This window comes from Neolamprologus multifasciatus, chromosome 5, assembly GCF_963576455.1.
Source record: "Neolamprologus multifasciatus chromosome 5, fNeoMul1.2, whole genome shotgun sequence".
Lineage (NCBI taxonomy): Eukaryota > Metazoa > Chordata > Actinopteri > Cichliformes > Cichlidae > Neolamprologus > Neolamprologus multifasciatus.
The window spans coordinates 15,219,619-15,237,360 of record NC_140443.1 but is presented as its reverse complement, the minus strand read 5'-3'; the positions used below and the strand labels follow the sequence as shown (position 1 = coordinate 15,237,360).

General features: G+C 36.5%; 1 protein-coding gene across 1 annotated transcript; it reads right to left on the bottom strand.

The window, feature by feature from the left end:
* Positions 1-502: 502 nt before the first annotated feature.
* On the bottom strand, positions 503-3,956 carry LOC146518257 (green-sensitive opsin-like). Its single transcript, XM_085160653.1, is given in 9 exon segments — positions 503-911; positions 1,137-1,187; positions 1,189-1,254; positions 1,256-1,291; positions 1,293-1,339; positions 1,342-1,378; positions 1,638-1,803; positions 3,216-3,384; positions 3,482-3,956. Coding segments are annotated over 9 exon segments (1,056 nt in total). The 5' UTR covers positions 3,867-3,956; the 3' UTR covers positions 503-812.
* Positions 3,957-17,742: the final 13,786 nt, after the last annotated feature.

Genomic DNA, 17,742 nt, shown 5'->3' with positions numbered 1-17,742 from the left:
ACTCTCTCAAATCTCAGAATACTAATACTAATCACTTACATGATTATAGGGCAAGTCTGAGGACCATCTCTAAGTGGACAACCCCAGCAGGGGCTAAATAGCTGTGACTCTTTATCTGTTTTTTGGGGGTTTGTTTGTTTTGTTTTGTTTTGTTATTTTTGTTTGTTTTGGGGTTTGTTTGTCTTTTTTTTTGGGGGGGGGGGGGGGGGTTCGGTTTTTTTTACACTTAAGAAGGCTCTTGGATGAGAATTGAACTGTCGACAGGAACCAAAAAGAAATCCAGCTACCTTCATTTTAGGAACTTGACTAGTGACTGTCATGACCTTGAGAACCTACAGAAACATATTGTTCCTGTACTTTTTATGAACTTTTTACAAGATATAAACAACATTTAATCTACATCTAATCTACTTCTGCATCTCTCAGACCTCTCAGTGGTTTCAAATAAAATCTAAGGATGAATTGTGGAACTGTTCAAATGAAGGCAACAACCAAGTAATAAATCTTTTCATGCATGCATTTAATATATTATTCCTAGGCTTTTTGTTTATAAAATATAAACAGAATATCATGACAGAGGCTACGAAAACCTCTTTATGTCACAAATATACAACGGGGATTCTTATCCCATCAAAAAAAAAAAGAAAGATTTAGAGTCAAGTTTTCACATACAATAGTAAGGAACGATTACAGTAAAATCCTGCAGATGAAAATTAACTTGTATCCATTTTCTCATGTCCATGTCAAGACAGTCATTCGGAATGAGAGAAAAGTCAGGAAGGAGTATGGCTGGAGATATGTAGGTATTATTTTTAAGAAACCGAGGAGACTTCTGTCTTGCTGGTTGATACTGAGGACTCATCTTCAACCATACCACCCATTCCAACTGTTGAAAGCATGCAGTTACGAAACTACAATGGGGATAAAATGAAGAAAAAGAAAAGAATGAAGGAAACTTCGTTGTGATTTTTGTGATCATCCCAAAGCCTGAATCTATTAAATATTTGCCATGAAAACTATTAAAAATAGGGTTTATAAGACATTACACGATAATTGCATGCACCTATGAGGACAGATCGTAGCTGCTTACTTGTCCCCATAACTGCTAATTTGCAGGATCATAATAATAAACTGACCTGTTTGTTCATCAGATGTAGATGATGGGGGTTGAACAATGCTGAGCTCTTTTGAGAAGAAAGCAGGGATAGCCATGGCTGTGGCTGTGAATGCAGCTCCCTTGTTGAAGAAGATCCATGAAGCCAAAGGAAGCATATGGGGTCCAGGCCAAGAGAGAAGCCGAAAACCATCAGGATGCACATGCGTGTCACTTCCTTTTCAGCTTTTGGGTAGAAGCTGAGTCCTGCTGTTGGGCTGCAGCCTGTAGATGAAGAAATCATTAGATAATGTCTGTGCTGATGTCAGTGTTGATGCTAAAACTATTCGATGACATGGCTTAGGTCATGAAGGCTGATCAGTATTTTCATCAGTTCAAATATGTGACCAAAACGTCAGCAGGTAAGGATGTTTGTTTTGTTGGAGATAACCTCTAACATTGCCTTAATATTCTGAACAACAACAACAACAAAAAACATCTGGATATAGAGGAACAACATTTAATTGAAATAAACATCACTTACGGCCTTCACTGTAAAGACTAAATTTCCATAGGTAAAGAAGATGGTGAAGACAGGGACACAGAAGTGACAGGTGAACATGTATATGACATAAGATTCGTTGTTGAATCCTGGGGCCAGAGTGTAGTAGTCAGGTCCACAGGAAACCTGAATTCCCTCAGGAATGTACCTGGGAATACATAAAAGGTTAGTTGAATATGAAGCATCAGGTAAAAAAAAAAGAGGTTTTTAGCATCCACCAGTTGAAGTGAATGATATCACCTCAAAGGGAGAGATGCCAGCCTCCTTGAGACTTGCAAAGGCTAAACATTTATTAAACCGGTGCCAAGACTGTTCGTAAATCCTCTGTGTCATCCACAGAACGTCTCAAAAAGTAGAACAGGAGGAAGAAATGTTTCACTCAGCAAATCTTCATCAACAGAAGCAGTTTAAATCCCAAAGATGCATATTCTCTGGAAATGTTACAGCGATACTTCAGTCAGAGGTACACATTATATGTACACAGTACATGTTTTAGAGGTACATTCAGAGAAAATAGCAAGTAATCAACTGATTTAAACAAAACTATTTATTGGGGGCAAAAAAGCTGAACAAACCAGAACATTGTCATCATTATGGTTTGAAACAGTGTCTTAATATAATTTTGTTAATATTACATCAAAGCTGAGACAAGATGTACCTCAAGTGTTTTAAATGACAGCTAAAATAGGAACCGCCTGTGGAGGATTGACTATAAGTCAAATCCTTTAGATAACTTTAGCTCTTCCAGCTGCTACTGAAATTCAGTCTATCCTCAAACTAAAGCAGAGAGTAACTGTATTTTTATGTAATTTTTTTTGACTTTTTGACTAGTTTGGAAAGTTCATTCAAACACTGCAGATGTTCCCACAGATGTGCTGCACTTCCTGGTTGCTATGCTTTCACTCATCCATCCAATCCATGAGGTCTAAGTCAGGAAACTGTATTTATGAAGTGTCTAGTTCTTGTTTTCAAATGTTTGAGTTCGTTGTGCTGCTTTAAGTTTGTTTTCCTTTATTACTTCCCTTTGTTATTTCCTTTGCTCCTTTGTTGCTTCTTATTTTATCATTATTGTTGTTTGTTTGTGTGTTTGTTTTGTTAGCATATTACCATTTGTGCTAGCTGTCCTCTTTTTTTTTTTGTACGTTCCTCTTGATTGTATATTTATCCTATGTATTCCTGCTGTCTACTATTATATTTTATTCTAGCACACTTCGTGTGGAGCACCCACAATTGTGTTGTACTTGTACAATGACAATAAAGGGCTCTTCTGTTCTATTCTATTCTATTTTGCAGCCCTTCCTTTGCACAAACAGAGGATTTACAAGTAATCAACAAAAGTTTGGGTATGTGTAAGCTGATGTCTTATGAATGAATGATGAATTATGCTTTTCAGCTTTTTATAATTCAAGCTTTGGGCATTTAATATTATCATCTTATCTGGAACAACTAATTTTTTTTAGAATTAGACTGAAACGCCTAAAATAAAAGACACTTCCATTCTCCTTGACTGCCATTCCAGACATGGATAGGATACAGAATTTTGAGTAAATATCTCAGTACCTTGACCAGCCAAACAATGGGGGGGTAGCACACGCCAAAGCCATGATCCAGGTAAAAGCACAACCCACTCCTGCATGGGTAGCTGTAAACTTGAAACTTCCCATGGGTTTACAGACCACAATGTATCTCTCAACAGCAAGAACCACAAGAGACCACAGAGATACCTGACCTGTTGAGAGGAAAGAGAGCGGGATGTATGATGAAAACCTTTAAACCATGTCACCTTTTACAGTTTCTTAAATCTGCATGAAATTCCAAAACTTTACCTCCAATTGTAGCCATGCATCCTTCAATAGCACAGCTCAAAGGACCCAAGGCGAAATAGCCATTGACACAAGAAAAAATGGTGACTGTGAATCCAAATATGACCATGATCAGTCCAGCCACTGCCAAATTAACCAGGATAAAGTTGAGAGGTTGTCGGAGCTTCTTGTTTTGAGCGGTGACCAGCAGTGTCAGAAAGTTGATGGGGAATCCAGTAATGACAAGGAAAAAAATATAGAGAGCAAGCAATCTGAAGAACCATGGATCTGCCAAATAATACTGCGGATATTCATAAGGACTCCTCACGAGTCCTGTCTTGTTGTTCAAGGGGATGTAGAAGTTTTTGCCCTCTGTGCCATTAGGCTCAAGTCCTCCATCCCAAGCCATCTCTGCTGATCAGTTGTCCAGCTAAGCTTCTTGGAGCACTGTTAATGCAGCAGAGTCTGCTTTCTAACTTCTTAAACACCACTGAGCAGCCACAGTTATATAGCCCCAAGGGGATGATGAAGATGAGCTAAGAGGATCTGAGAATTCAGCCCATAATCTCTGAGTATAATCACTTGTTACTTGGTGATCCTTTTTTCCTCCACATTTTCTTAGGAAGCATTTAGTAAATAAAACCATGACTTTTACCAAATGACGGTCACTAGGTCATTGAGAGTAGGCTTTTACCTGTTATTCATCCATTTAAACTGGGAGCGTTTTACTCATAGACCATTGCATTTCATAAACAAGACAGAAATTCTTGGCGGTCTCAAATTTCTGTCACAACTTTAGCATAGGCCAAGCTTCAGACTTCGTGTTCACAAAGGTTTTTCACACAATTTCTTAGTGGGCAGACTCAACCCTGTCCACATGCAAGAGTGTCGCAAACCTTGGCTGGTGATATGTGCAGTTTATTTATAAAATGAAACAAACTAAAAAATAAACTGTTTTTCAAGTCATCAGCACTTTTTGCACCGCTATATCAGGTGGTGTTTTGATACAGTGACCCACAAACCTCAGTGATTTATCATCGCTGAACTTGTGCCTGTGTCCTGAAATTGGAAATAGAATGGATACGCCCACACGTTGCAGCGCCGTGTTGATTAGTCCCATACGTCTGCCCTAGTCTAGTCACTTCCTTTTCCACTACAAAAAGACCAGAAGAAGAAAAAAGGACATGCTGTAAAAGGCCAACAATGCCAACATACTGTAAATGTTAAATAGATGCTGTGTGCATTCTTCTTTCTTTCTTTTCACGGGACACATTCCCATTAACACCACAGGACTCTAAATCCTTACAGTTCTCTCCTCATTGAGCTTAGTCATGGGCCGTATTGTAAAGTGTTAGTGAAAAGACAAGTGATTTTAATTTGTGTAATTATATAGTTTTGGGTATGATAAGTCTGGTAAATCTCTGATTGTGAGTCACATGTTGTGTGCACTGTGATCAGACACAAAATCTATGCTGACACCTACTCTCAAAAAAAAAATCTCTGCTTGAAATCAATGGGAATATATTCTTACAAGTATGTGTTTTTAACAGATTTGCTTAATTGCTCGATTACCCTTTCTTCTTATTGCACTTTATTGTGGGTTAAAAAATGTGTAGTCATTTTTTTTCATTAAATTCAGTGTTTCCATAACCTTAATCTCAAGCTGATTGCAATTATGTTTCAATGAAATTGCATTTGCTCTATTGTGCATACAGCAACACAATTAAGATGAGTTTTTTCCCATAATTTGGAAAGACCATTTCTCTTTCTCCTGCTGTGCTCCTTTAACAAAGCTCACTTTGTTAAGAAACAGCTCATGAACTGCAACATCTTTAGTAGAGTCTATTCAGGGACCTGTATATATGCTTCATCTGGCTCTGCATTGTGCTAAACCTTTACTTTAGATGTTGATGTTTGGGTTCCTTTCTTTCACACATTAAGCTCAGGGAGACAACTTCTGACTGGTTTCCAGTTCCTGCAATTTATTCTTCAGCAGGATGGCAAATCTAATAACTACAAACATACAGCAATGGGCACTAAAAAAAAAGCCATAAGAAGAACAAGGAGTCCTGTAACAGATGGTCTGGCCCTCACTTACAGAGCTTTGTGGTAAACATCATGGATTCAGTATGGGATTATGTAAAGAGACCGAAGAAACTGAGACGGCCTAAATCCACAAAAGAACTGTGACAAGTTCTTCATGTTGGATTAACATATCTGCCTAATTCCAAGGAAAACTATGCAAAACTGTACTTAAAATAACAAGTGCTGATTTTCCTGGATTTTGATATTAACAATGATATTTTTTGTCAAATTAAATTTATTTTTGAAAGAAAGAATGGATGAATTAAAGATAATGTGTCAAAGTTTGCAATATTACCCATGCAAACTATAAATAACTCAGTACTCATGGGCAGTAATGTCAGAATGTTTGATGAATGCTGGAACTGATATGAGACAAAAAATAAATCTAGTATCTAGTTGTTGGTTTTTTTTGCCCCATTCCTGCTTGCAAATCACAGGGGTCAGTGGATTTAATTTACTTAAATTATTTTGTGGCTTTTGTGAAGGTCTTTCTAAAGACTCAACCAGTGACCAGCAGTCAATGAAATCCATTGGTTACCATTTGGTGAAGATGATCATAGGTCGGATTATTCAATGTCAGTGCAAAAAAACCCTAAAACCAATTGTGAGCAAAGAAGAACAGACATTTTTATTCTGCTTAGTGTTTAGTGTAGGTTAAGATAGAAGTTTTAAAAAAGCAAAAAAAAAAAAAACATGTTGGAAAAGGAAAAGAACGCAATTCAAACTGAAGCTGCCAATATTCAGCTAGACAACCACACAGCAGTTTCTCTTAAACAAGTGCTAAGTAGCTGCTAATTCCACTTCCCTGTGAGCAACACCATGTGATTTCATTATCTGGCTATGGCATCCTTTCCACCATCCCAGAGCACAGGCAGGCCTACTTGGACCTGCAGCCACATACTCAGAAAATCAAATTTGAATATTTCAAGCATCCAAGAAAAAGTGGATGCATTCTTCAGGTATATGTGTCTGCCTGTGTGCCATAGTCTAGCGTTTGGTGACAAAACACTAAACCCATCAGCAGAACACCTTTTTCTGTCACTGGAAGAACAAGCACTGCTGAGGAAACCAGTGTCAAAATGGAAAGGGCCTTTTCACATGCCCTAGTGACACATTTGGCAGCATGATGGTGCAATTCAATTCAATTCAATTCTGTTTTATTTATATAGCTCGAAATCACAACAGTTGCCTCAAGGTGCTTTATATTGTAAGGTAGAGACCCTGCAATAATACAAAGAAAGCAGATAAAACCCCAACAATCATGTGTTCCTCTCTGAGCAAGAGCTTTGACAGTGGGAAAGAAAAACTGCCTTTTAAAAGGAAGGGGGATGGGCAGCCATCTGCTGTCAGCTGGGCTGAATGGAGGAAGATAAGACAAAGAGATAAATAGTTGTGCAGTGGTTAGCACTGTTGCCTCACAGCAACGTTCTTGGGTCAAACCCCTGCTCACCTGCTTTAATCATTTAGAAGAAGCTCATTTACAGTTTTGACTTCCAGTCCCTCTCAAATGACTGAGTGAGACCTGAGAGAGCACAGATGGAAGGGCCAATAATGCTGTTGTTTATTCAGCAAAGGTGAGCGCTAATTAGCTAAAGTTAATGTGTCATTCATTACATTCCACAGTGTCACTCATTCAATGGCTAGACGGTCACTTTAAGCAAGGAAGTAGTGACAAGTCTGCAATATCTTTTTATTAGGTTAACGAAATAATATGTGATAACGAAGGTTATCACATATTATTGTGTTCATTTATATGACTGACCTCTTACAACATGTCTGCTGTCACCAAGTTAAGCATTGGTGCAGTTTGACCAAAGCAATTATGTGACTGGGGTCAGAGAGGATAGTTTGCATTAATTTCTCCAGCCTACGTGATGCCTGCAGTCATGAACATGCTGAGAGTTTATATGTTAGTGCATCCATTTTAATAACTATCTGTTAATAAAATGGATAGTTATTGAGCCGGAAAAATAACTACGCATTATTTTCCAGCTCAACCCTGGTAAAATTAACAAGCAGGCAGCCTGTGTCTTCAGCCATCTGGGTGTTTCCAAAATGATGTGACATCATGTTGCAACTATGAATTGTTATAAATACTGATTAACGACAACATATTGTAGCCTGCATTCTGATTTTTGTCTTCTTTGCTTGGCTGGGATTTGACATTGGCTCCTGAAATTGGCCTCCAGATGGTTAAAGCAGTCCATGTCAGCATATTACAAAGGCTGAATTACTACAAACTTGTAGAAAAGTTGTAATAGACACACTTGATGCTACACTCTTCACTGCATAGTTTGGAAATACTGGAGGCCTGGAAAACTGAGACTGTTAATTCATTTATCAGATGTAGTGACTGCTCTGCTGGATAATAAGGATCATGCTCTTAATTAATTAGACAAGTCAGGAGCCAATTACCTCATTATGAATGCATATAAGTTATGCCTAGTACTGGTAAACCAGTTCCTGCAAAGGCAGCAATAGGACCTTGCTTGAAGATGTTCTTTTACTTACCAAACAATGGCAACAATCCCAGGTAATACTGTGGGTTGTTGTTGTTATACCAATAACAATTAAAACTTTTCCAAATTACTCAAAACTACTTCTGTTTGAAGTCAAATTATGAACCTGTTTTTCTGTTTTGTAGTTCTGGGCAATGCAAGGATGGACTGTTGGCTTTCCAGTAAGGCAGAATATTTGGAGATGCACTTACATGCAGTTCAGCACAAATCCAAAAGGTCATTGCTGGAAAGAAAAAAAAACAGAAAAGAGTTCACAATGAACAAGAAAAATACTGAAAAATATATCAAAGATGAAAAAGGCATCCATAAGAACCACAGACAAGGCTGCAGTGGACAGTTTAAATTGTTTATAACCCTCAGTTTTGGGCCACTACATAGAAGCTCTTTGTATGTCATGATAGCGGGCGATAATTCAAAGAACCAACAGTGAGTACCCCAAATTATATCACATGAGTCTGCAAAGCTCTGTGAAGCACCTATGGACTAAGAGTGCACTACCAGTCTGAGGCCACAAGTAATCTGTACACTACACTGAGGCAGTGATGACATTCACACAATTAGACAGACAGCCAAAAAGTATCACATCCTTTCCATGACCACGGACTGCTTTTACTCCTATATATCTCTCTGAGGTCATTTAAACAATTTCTTCTTCTAAACCATCAACATCTCACTTACAGCACAACCCAACCTGTCTCAGACATAAAAAACCATATTATTAATGATCTTTCAATGCACAAACGTCTATTCTGGAGTTCCTTATAGTTTCCAAGTTAAGTTATTCTCCATATACTGTACCGTATATGCTTGTCTTAGGGCCAAGCAACATCTAACCATAAAGGTAGTCTAAATGTTTATTTATTTATTTTCAGTTTTTCTTTTTTTGACCTGCCTACTTTCACGGGGCAATTTGAATTGCTGTATAACAAATTTTATAAATACACCTATCTTTAAGATACCTTGTACAGCAGTAATCATATATTGGCTTTGATATGCATTGTGTAATTTTTTTTAATACTTTGATTCTTACTTCATATTTATTTTAATATCTATTTCTCATATTTATGTAGCTCTGTATTTTATCTTATTTGTATCTTATTTTTAAAATAAAAATATATTTATATTTGCACACAGTGGGTCCAGGTAGAAACTATATTTCTACCCTGTGTATGCACATATTACAAAATTGACAACAAAGTTAACTTAAATCGAAAGTGAAGGAGTACAAATTTTCTTCTCATCTGTCATTAAACTTTCCTATCTTATTGGTTGTATTTTGTTCATTATTTACAGCCACTATGTCCAGGTAACTCTCTGAAAATTAACTGGGTGATCCAAAACACTGCAATTCAAGTTAGGGCTGGCTTTAATACTGCTAAGTTTGGGCGTTGCCTGAGCCATAGTTGATGCTTTTTAATAGCTGTTTTCTCTTTCCCTGTACCTTATATCCTTATCTGGCCTGACCAGCCTGCATAGTGAGTAACTTCCCGCTTCCTGGCGGAGCTTTTTTGTAATGAATGTCAGGTGCTGTTTAATAAGTTAATGAATTTTGGGAATCCTTTTTGGTGGCCTCACTCAGCATCTTAATACCAATTTAAATAACCAGATAAGATTCATCCATTATGTTCATCAATTACAGTAACAGTATTTGCAAGTAATCCATTTACAAGCACAGCCATTCAATGGAAAGAGCACAGTGAAGAAAATGACCAGACACTGCTGGATCTCTTTAAACTCAGTATTCATTTCAGATTTAAACAGGTTTTCCTGAGTTAAACAAACATTAAAGATCCCATCCCTTCCTGCTGTTGTTGGATCATTCTGCTCATAGGAACTAGACAGTAACTTTTGACTCCTTTGCACTATGTGAACCTTAATACCAGTTGAATTAACTAGATTACAGGCTGGAGTCAGTGTAAAGAACAAAGTTTGGGAGCACATGAGGTAATCCCTTTACAAGAGGGTCCAGTCTTTGATGAGAAAAGTGAGCTTACTTCATTAGTTCATTAGTGTGTCAAAAGTCCATTACCTCATTAAATATTGAAGACCAATCCCTAATACTGATTTAAGCATTTTGTTTCCCCTTATATCTATTATTTTTCAGCTTAAGACCTTTGTATTCATAGTGTTAGTTACAGCTAGTGGCATATTTGTGAATAAAATCACTGTACAGTTCATATTTATCAATAAGCAGAAATGTGCAGGTGCACAGACATTGGAGTTAATCTTGCACTTTCTGTATGAAAAATTAAGTTTATTTTTAAAAAATTTAAAAATTAAGTTTTACTGATTTAAAGGTGATAAAATCTCAGCTATAAAAGTCATTGCCTATTATATTCCTTTTGTAGCTGTTGCAAAAATGCCTAAAAATATAACAGACAGGCAGACAGACACAACACATAACACAATGAAATGCATTATACATTTTCAAAATGTAGAAAAGACAAGTCAAAGTTTATTTATATAGCACCTTTTTAAATAACCTCTGTTGTCCAAAGTGCTGTCGAGTTATACAAGCAGTGACTTGAATAGCAATAAACTAAAAATATAAAATATAAAACAAGCAAAAAAACCACTGTGATTGCATAAAAAGGAAGCATGACATTCTGCTCAACTAAATCTGAAAGCAGGTGAGAATAAATAGGTTTTTAAAAAGGTTTTAAAACGATTGAGAGACTGACCAGCTCTAATGTGAAAAGGTCATTTGTTCCAAAGCTTAGGAGCCTCCACTCAAAAAGTTTATCCAAATGTGATTGAGGTATGTATGATACAGCTGGTGTTAGTATATCCTGTGACATATATTGTAAGTGCTTTATTTAAATTCAACAAAGGAGCAAAGGTAATTTATTATATTTTTAACTAGAACCTTAAAATAAATAATTATCATGCAGTGCTGCTGTCTTTTATTTGTTAACCATACCATATCAGATACACTTTATATCAGTTTACCGATTACCCAATTCTGTGGCATTTAAAAACCAAAAACACACAGTTGAAACTTTTTTTGTTTAATAAGACACTCTGCTGACATTCTTTTGTTATTAAATTCTGATTCTTTTTAGTCTGTGTTAACATGGTTGACTTTCGATATTGTGTTTTTAATGTTGTGCAGTGCTTTCTTTGTGAAACGCAACCTATATATAAACTTTACTTACTTGCTTACAGTGTTGGGTTTCATGAATACTTTGATTTGCATTAATACGCCAAGTTTACATTAAATATTTTAGTTTTAGTGACATAGTCACCAGGAGCCTTGGGTTAATTTTGAAATATTGGTTACATTAAGGGGTCTGATTTTCCTTAAATAAATTTGTTTTTGTAAAATGATGTTAGGTCCTATAGAAACTATAGATTTACATCTGTCATCCTGACTAATCAATGGGCAAAACTGCTAGTGCTGGAAAACTCAAGTTATTTCATTACCTGTGTTGTTATTACTGCTCGTAAGGGATCATTATTTAAAAAGGTATTTTTAAGGTATTTTTGCAATATCGATTTTAAAAATACATTGACTGAAAATAAGATGCAGTCACTCAAACAACACAGATTATTATTTTTCACTATATAGTGCAGACATTTTTTATGTTATGACAGTTCAATAGTTATTGATTTGGAAACACAGAGGAATGCACATATTACACATTTTGGGTTTTAAAATAAAGGAGCAACACTTGCAGTGCTAGAAAAGTTGTTTATAATTTAATTGAATGAGAACTCATATTAAAAGTATTTGCTATGTTTTACATCTCTCTGCTATAACACTTAATGGTATGAACCTGCACATAGAGCTGCTCATTTAGTTTGGGACTAAATTTCAAGTAGCACAATAATAAACCTCATCCAAGCAAATCATGTTTCTTTAACTGTTCATACTAGATGAAACAATATTAAAAGTTATGGGAATGCTCTGGATAGAAAAACAGGAAACCATCTGTCACCCAGTTTTCATAAGTATGTCAATTCCTCTAGTGGGATTTCCAGACCAAGGAGCTTGTGTTTATCCGCTTAGCTTCCAAAAATTGTCACCAAGCTGTTAAGCCGGAGGGGTTTGTCCCTTTCTAATCCTCAATCCCTACAAATTGGATTCACACCTTGTACGTAATTCAGAGATGTTGAGTAGGTTGCCTGTGAGTCAGGGTGGATGTTAGAGGTGACACCTGTCTCCTTCAATTCACAAAGTCTTCAAAAGTGATTACCACAGTCGAATACAAGCTCCACTGGTTTCTCAGGGCAGAAACTAAAGGTTTGCATAGCGTGTTGTATTATTGTTTTATATATAAAGGTTGGGCTATATAACTCCATCGCCTGTAAATATTTGCAAAGCATAGTTAAATACACTTTTAGCTAATACCAAATCATGTAAAGACTATTGGTATTATTATTGATATTACAAGTCAATAGATACATCTGCAAGTGTACAAAAAAAAGACTTGCACGTGTAATAAATCTTTATTGTGACTTTGTCAGCCTCTTTTGAGTCTGACATCATTATGTATTAGCTACACATAGTATCTAGTTAGCATGCTAGTTAGCATGCTATTTTTGCTGTATGGCAACCTACATTAGGATGCAAAGTCACTGGATTAATTTCTTTTTTATATGTTCATTGTCATTTTCATAGATAGATAGATAGATAGATAGATAGATAGATAGATAGATAGATAGATAGATTTGAACTTGTTTTAATTGTTTTAATGTGATTGGAAGGTCAAAGCAACAATTTGCATATTCTAGGGCAGCTGGTATGATAAGGATGTGAGAGCTGAGCACTAAATGAGATTTATGTAAAAGCCCAAGGTAGGTGAGAAGTCCAAAAAAGCTTAGATGAATAGGGTGCCTGACGTGTGCCTAAAGTCACACGTAAACAACAGTTAATTGGGATTAGCTCTCTGCTTTACAGCTACAAGTACTTAACACACTCAGGTGGAGGCTATGCGAGTTGAAACGGAAACAGGAAGCAAACACTAACTGTTGCTAATGTTTCAGTAGTTCAAGAAAACACATTACTGAGTGATCTGTAACATTGTGTACCACATAAAGTGACATTACAAAATAATTACACACTACAATAATGCCATTGTGTAGGCACTTCAAGATAACTGAGTTATCATAATAAGTATCTAAAAGTAACTAATTTCACACACTTTTCACCCAGGAGACATTATGTACCCTACATCATACATAGTGTTGTTGTTGTTTTTTTTCTCTCTGTAAAGGCATGAAAGGAGATTATGACTGATGATGTCCAGGGTTCTGCATAAAATAGCTCGGGGATTTTATCACATAATAAAGAAATCTATTTTATTCATGCAAATGGAAATAGACTCCACTAGCTTATGTAAAACTAATGTAAAGCAAACACTTTAAAGGATATCAGGTGCCATAAAACTAAAACAATGTGACGCTTATATTGTAATAATAATCATATTAAAATGATGGAAAATCCACGTAACATGTGACTAAAATGCCTAGCAGAAAAACAAATTCAATATTTTTATATTTTTTTTAGCTGGATGAACAGTAAGTATCCTGAGGTTACAGATGTATGAGACTGAGAGATCAAGGCAGCTTTTCTTAGAGAAAATAAATACAATTTTATGAGTTGTATGTAAAATAATCCTCTATACAGCACTTAACCTTTATATAGCACAGTCGTGGTAGTGGTGGTGGGTGGGGAGACATGTGAGTAATAAATTATGTAGCACCTGTTAAACTGTCCTAGCATGGAATAAACACTTTCTCCCAGACCCTGCTGTCTCGTGAAGACTGAGGTTACTGCCGTGTCTAATCTCACCTTCCAGAGTGGCCCAGACACTCACATGCATCACAGATTACTCCCTAATGCTCTTCTCAATTCCTCTCCTCTCTCGTGCATAAATATCACTACTCATTGCTACTGAATCTAGCCATTTAAAATAAATCTTCAAAACACTGGAAATATTTCCATATATCATACATTACACTTCATCCAAGCTGTGCTACAAAGTACAATTAATAAATGCAATCCAGACTATCATGGGTGCAGTGATATAATTAAAACAAAACAACGTTCTTACTATTGCTTGCCTATTTTCCAATAGAAATAATGATTGTCTTTCATTCATCCATCCTATTTTAATTTAATTATCAGTGTTGAAAAAGAACAGAAGTCTTATTCCTGGACTTATTCGTCACTTTATTAAGTTACTAATTAAATTTTATGGTCAAAGTGTATTAGCGAGACGATGATTCATCTGTGTTTTCTTAAGACCACAGTTTGTGGCGATATTGAATTATATATCTTTCACAGCAGTCATGTTGACATGACACCTGGGTTCACCTGCAGGGATGAGCCTTAATTACTGTCAGTAGTAAAACTTGTGTTTGATTATGTTATTCAAATTGCAACCACTGTGGGTAGGCTAGATATTAAAGCAAAGCAGAAAATTCACAACCCTTGATGTGTAATGTGGCATTCTAGTCAGCAGACGTCTCCACCCACTGGTTTGAAGAAGCAGCTCTGTGGATTCCTCCTGCTCCTTTAGCTCCACCTAAGCATGTGCGTATTAGCATCAATATTGCGCTCTTTCTATGAAAATGTATGTGTGGGTGCATAGTGACTGAGGGGGGCTGTTGTGTAACAAAAGCAGTACTCCCCAAAAGTTGATTTTGTTCATCTGGACATAGCGTATTCAGTGGGAGAAACGTTTCATCGCTTATCCAAGTGACTTCTTCAGTCTCAACTGACTGCAGCTTTCCCCAGTCTTATAAACAGTACATTTGCATAATGTCTGAAACTAGCACCACTGAAGGAACAGTGGGCTGGGAGGTCAGTTCCTTGACATCAGCAGTACTGGTAATATAAGGCATGTTATTTCTGACCTTTTAGTAGGCTACCCCATCTAAAACTTAAAATTAAAAAAGCTACATAAATAAATATATAGATTTTAGGTTACCTCAAAATATAATAGGTAAAGATTTAAAAAAAAAAAAAAACAGGATGAACTCAGTTTTGCTTTTTGTGTTGTTTTTGTTTTTTTTGTTTTTTTTTGCAGTGCGCTAGTACTAGTACGTCTTCTGTGGGAACCTACTGCACATATGGTTTCACCTTTAGTGTGGGTTGTTTACATTTGCGGTTGAAGCGCCACCTGGTGGTCAGCAGTGTGCACACCAGATAATTAACAGTGTTATTTCATGCTCGTGTATGGTTGGTTACAAACCTGTGTGGTGCATATTTTCTAAGCATGTGCTGTATGCAGGCCTGTTGCCTATTATATTGGACTTTTGTGGATGCAATATTATCATTATTTATGTAGTGAGATAAAAAGTGAAACACAGAATAGATGCAGAGCTATATCAATGTGGCTACAAAGCTCTGCTGAGACCATTCAGATCTATCACTGCAGTTAAACACACAAATGTTGAAGCAGCAAGGTTTAAATACAGATCTGGAGCGCCCTCCAGAGGGCAAATCTTTGAATGTACCTTTACCAGTATATACAATAAGAAAAGTGACACTGTTTTTCCAGAAAAAGGGAAAAAATAAAAGTTATTTGTGAAATATTGAGTTCCAGCTTTGCGGGGGGGAAACAATGCAGGTGCTGTATATGATGGGGAATGTAAATACTCAAGGTTTATATTTACCTGAAAACTGACATAAATGTACAGCTCTTATTACTTATTTATCACAGTATCTCACACACAGTGAAGTAGCCCAACTATATTTTGCGCTATTACCTCATTTAAATTATAATAATGTGTATTTACCGCAATAACCAGTTAAATTATAGCAACGGTCCCTGCATCATTCTGGCAAATTACCAACAATCAAACAATCCCCTATGTGCAAGCACTTTGAGACAGTGGGAAGAAAAAACTTCCTTTTATCAGGAAAGAAATTCCAGGCTCATGGGTCATTGTTAGCCGTCTGCTGTGAACAGCTGGGGGCTGAGGGGAAAATGAAAAGAAGAAAGAGAAAAGAAAAAAGGAAAAAAGAGCATAAGGCGACAGGCAAGTATAAAAACTTTAATGACATGCTGCAGTGATATATAAACACAGACAAAAGCAGCATGCAGAAAAGTGCTCAGCGCATCACATAAAGTCCTGCACGAGTTTGAACCTATATAACTAAGGGATGCTTCAGGGATGTTTCATTCTTAATTATAAGCTTTATGAAAAATGAACGTTTTAATCCTAATCTTAAATGTAGAGAGGGTGTCGGTCTCTCTTATCCAAACTGAGGGCTGGTTCCATAGAAGAAGGCCCTGAAGGCTGAAACCTCTGCCTCCATTCCCCGGTACTCTATTAGGCTATATTACTAGGTCTTTAAGATATGATGGGCCGGATTATACAAGAGGCAAAAAATGTGAAATTCAATTCTGGGTTTAACAGGGAGCCAATGAAGAGAAGCCAGTGTTGAAGAAATATGATCTCTCCTTCTTCCCCATGTTAGTACTTGTTATAGTATTTTTGACTAACAGGATGATTTCCAGGGAACTTTCAGAAAAAAACAGATACCAATGAATTACAATTGTCCAGCCTAGATGTAATGAATGAATGAACTAGGTTTTGGCATCACTGCAAGACAGGATGTTTCTAATTTTAGATATATTGCACAAAAATGAATATACACGTAAAATATTAACACAAAGACTGTCAGTTAAATCGCTATGTTACACCCCATGTAATAACACTATTTAACACAATATTTGTCCATGTCTATTAAGGGTTATATTCTGACTGCCTTAAAGGCAGAAAAACTACTTTTTTTTACTTTACTTTACTTTACTTCACTTTTGTGATAAGAACAATAGTATCTACAAATTTAACTAAAATTAATTATTTTTATGAACGGATCAAAGCAAAAAGCAGCTTGATGGAAATTATGGTTTTTGTTTGTTTTTTTTTTAAATGGAACTGCTCATGATCCAAACGATTGCACACACAGGACCTGTCAAACATGGCAGTGGTACTTTTAGGGTTCATGTGCACTGGAGTTTACCAGTGGTTTCATTGCTGATAATGAACTGAGGAGGTACACAAGAGGGTGTCTGTGTCTTACACTTAGTCATACATCAACATTCCAGCATTCAGTGGGGTAACAATATGAGAACAATTTTTAGCAGGGTATGTTATTATCAGTGAAGCTTGAATAAAATATAAGATGATACATCCAATAATCCAGAATCCTGAGGCAAAAACAAGGAGAAAGCAGTGATTACAGCACCATGTTATCTGAAAACAGTAGCCCAGTGGTGGCTCGCAGCAAGAAGGTTCTTGGTTTGAACCAAATCGGCTGGATTTGGCCTGTTCTCCACGTGCCTGTATGGGTTTCTTCCAGGTAGTCAAGCTTCATACAATCTGAACACTTGCACATTTGGTGATTCTAAATTGTGTGTAGGTGTATATTTTGATTGTTGCTCACACAATTTTATCCTTGTTATGGCAACCATTCCATAATGCACCCTGGTTCTCACTTTACTCAGTATAAAAGCTGTGGGCATGCACTGTCTTGAATTACAACCTGTTGTTCCAGTTTTCCCTTAGTTTCAGGTATTCAAGGAGTGCAGGTGTGTTCTGTTTTATCAGCTAAATAGAAGGCGCATTGTGAAGTGGTATTACCTAACACCTCTAAAAATTTTGTCGCTTTTTCTTTTTACATGTTTCACACATCTATTTTTTTAAATTCTTTATCATGTATGT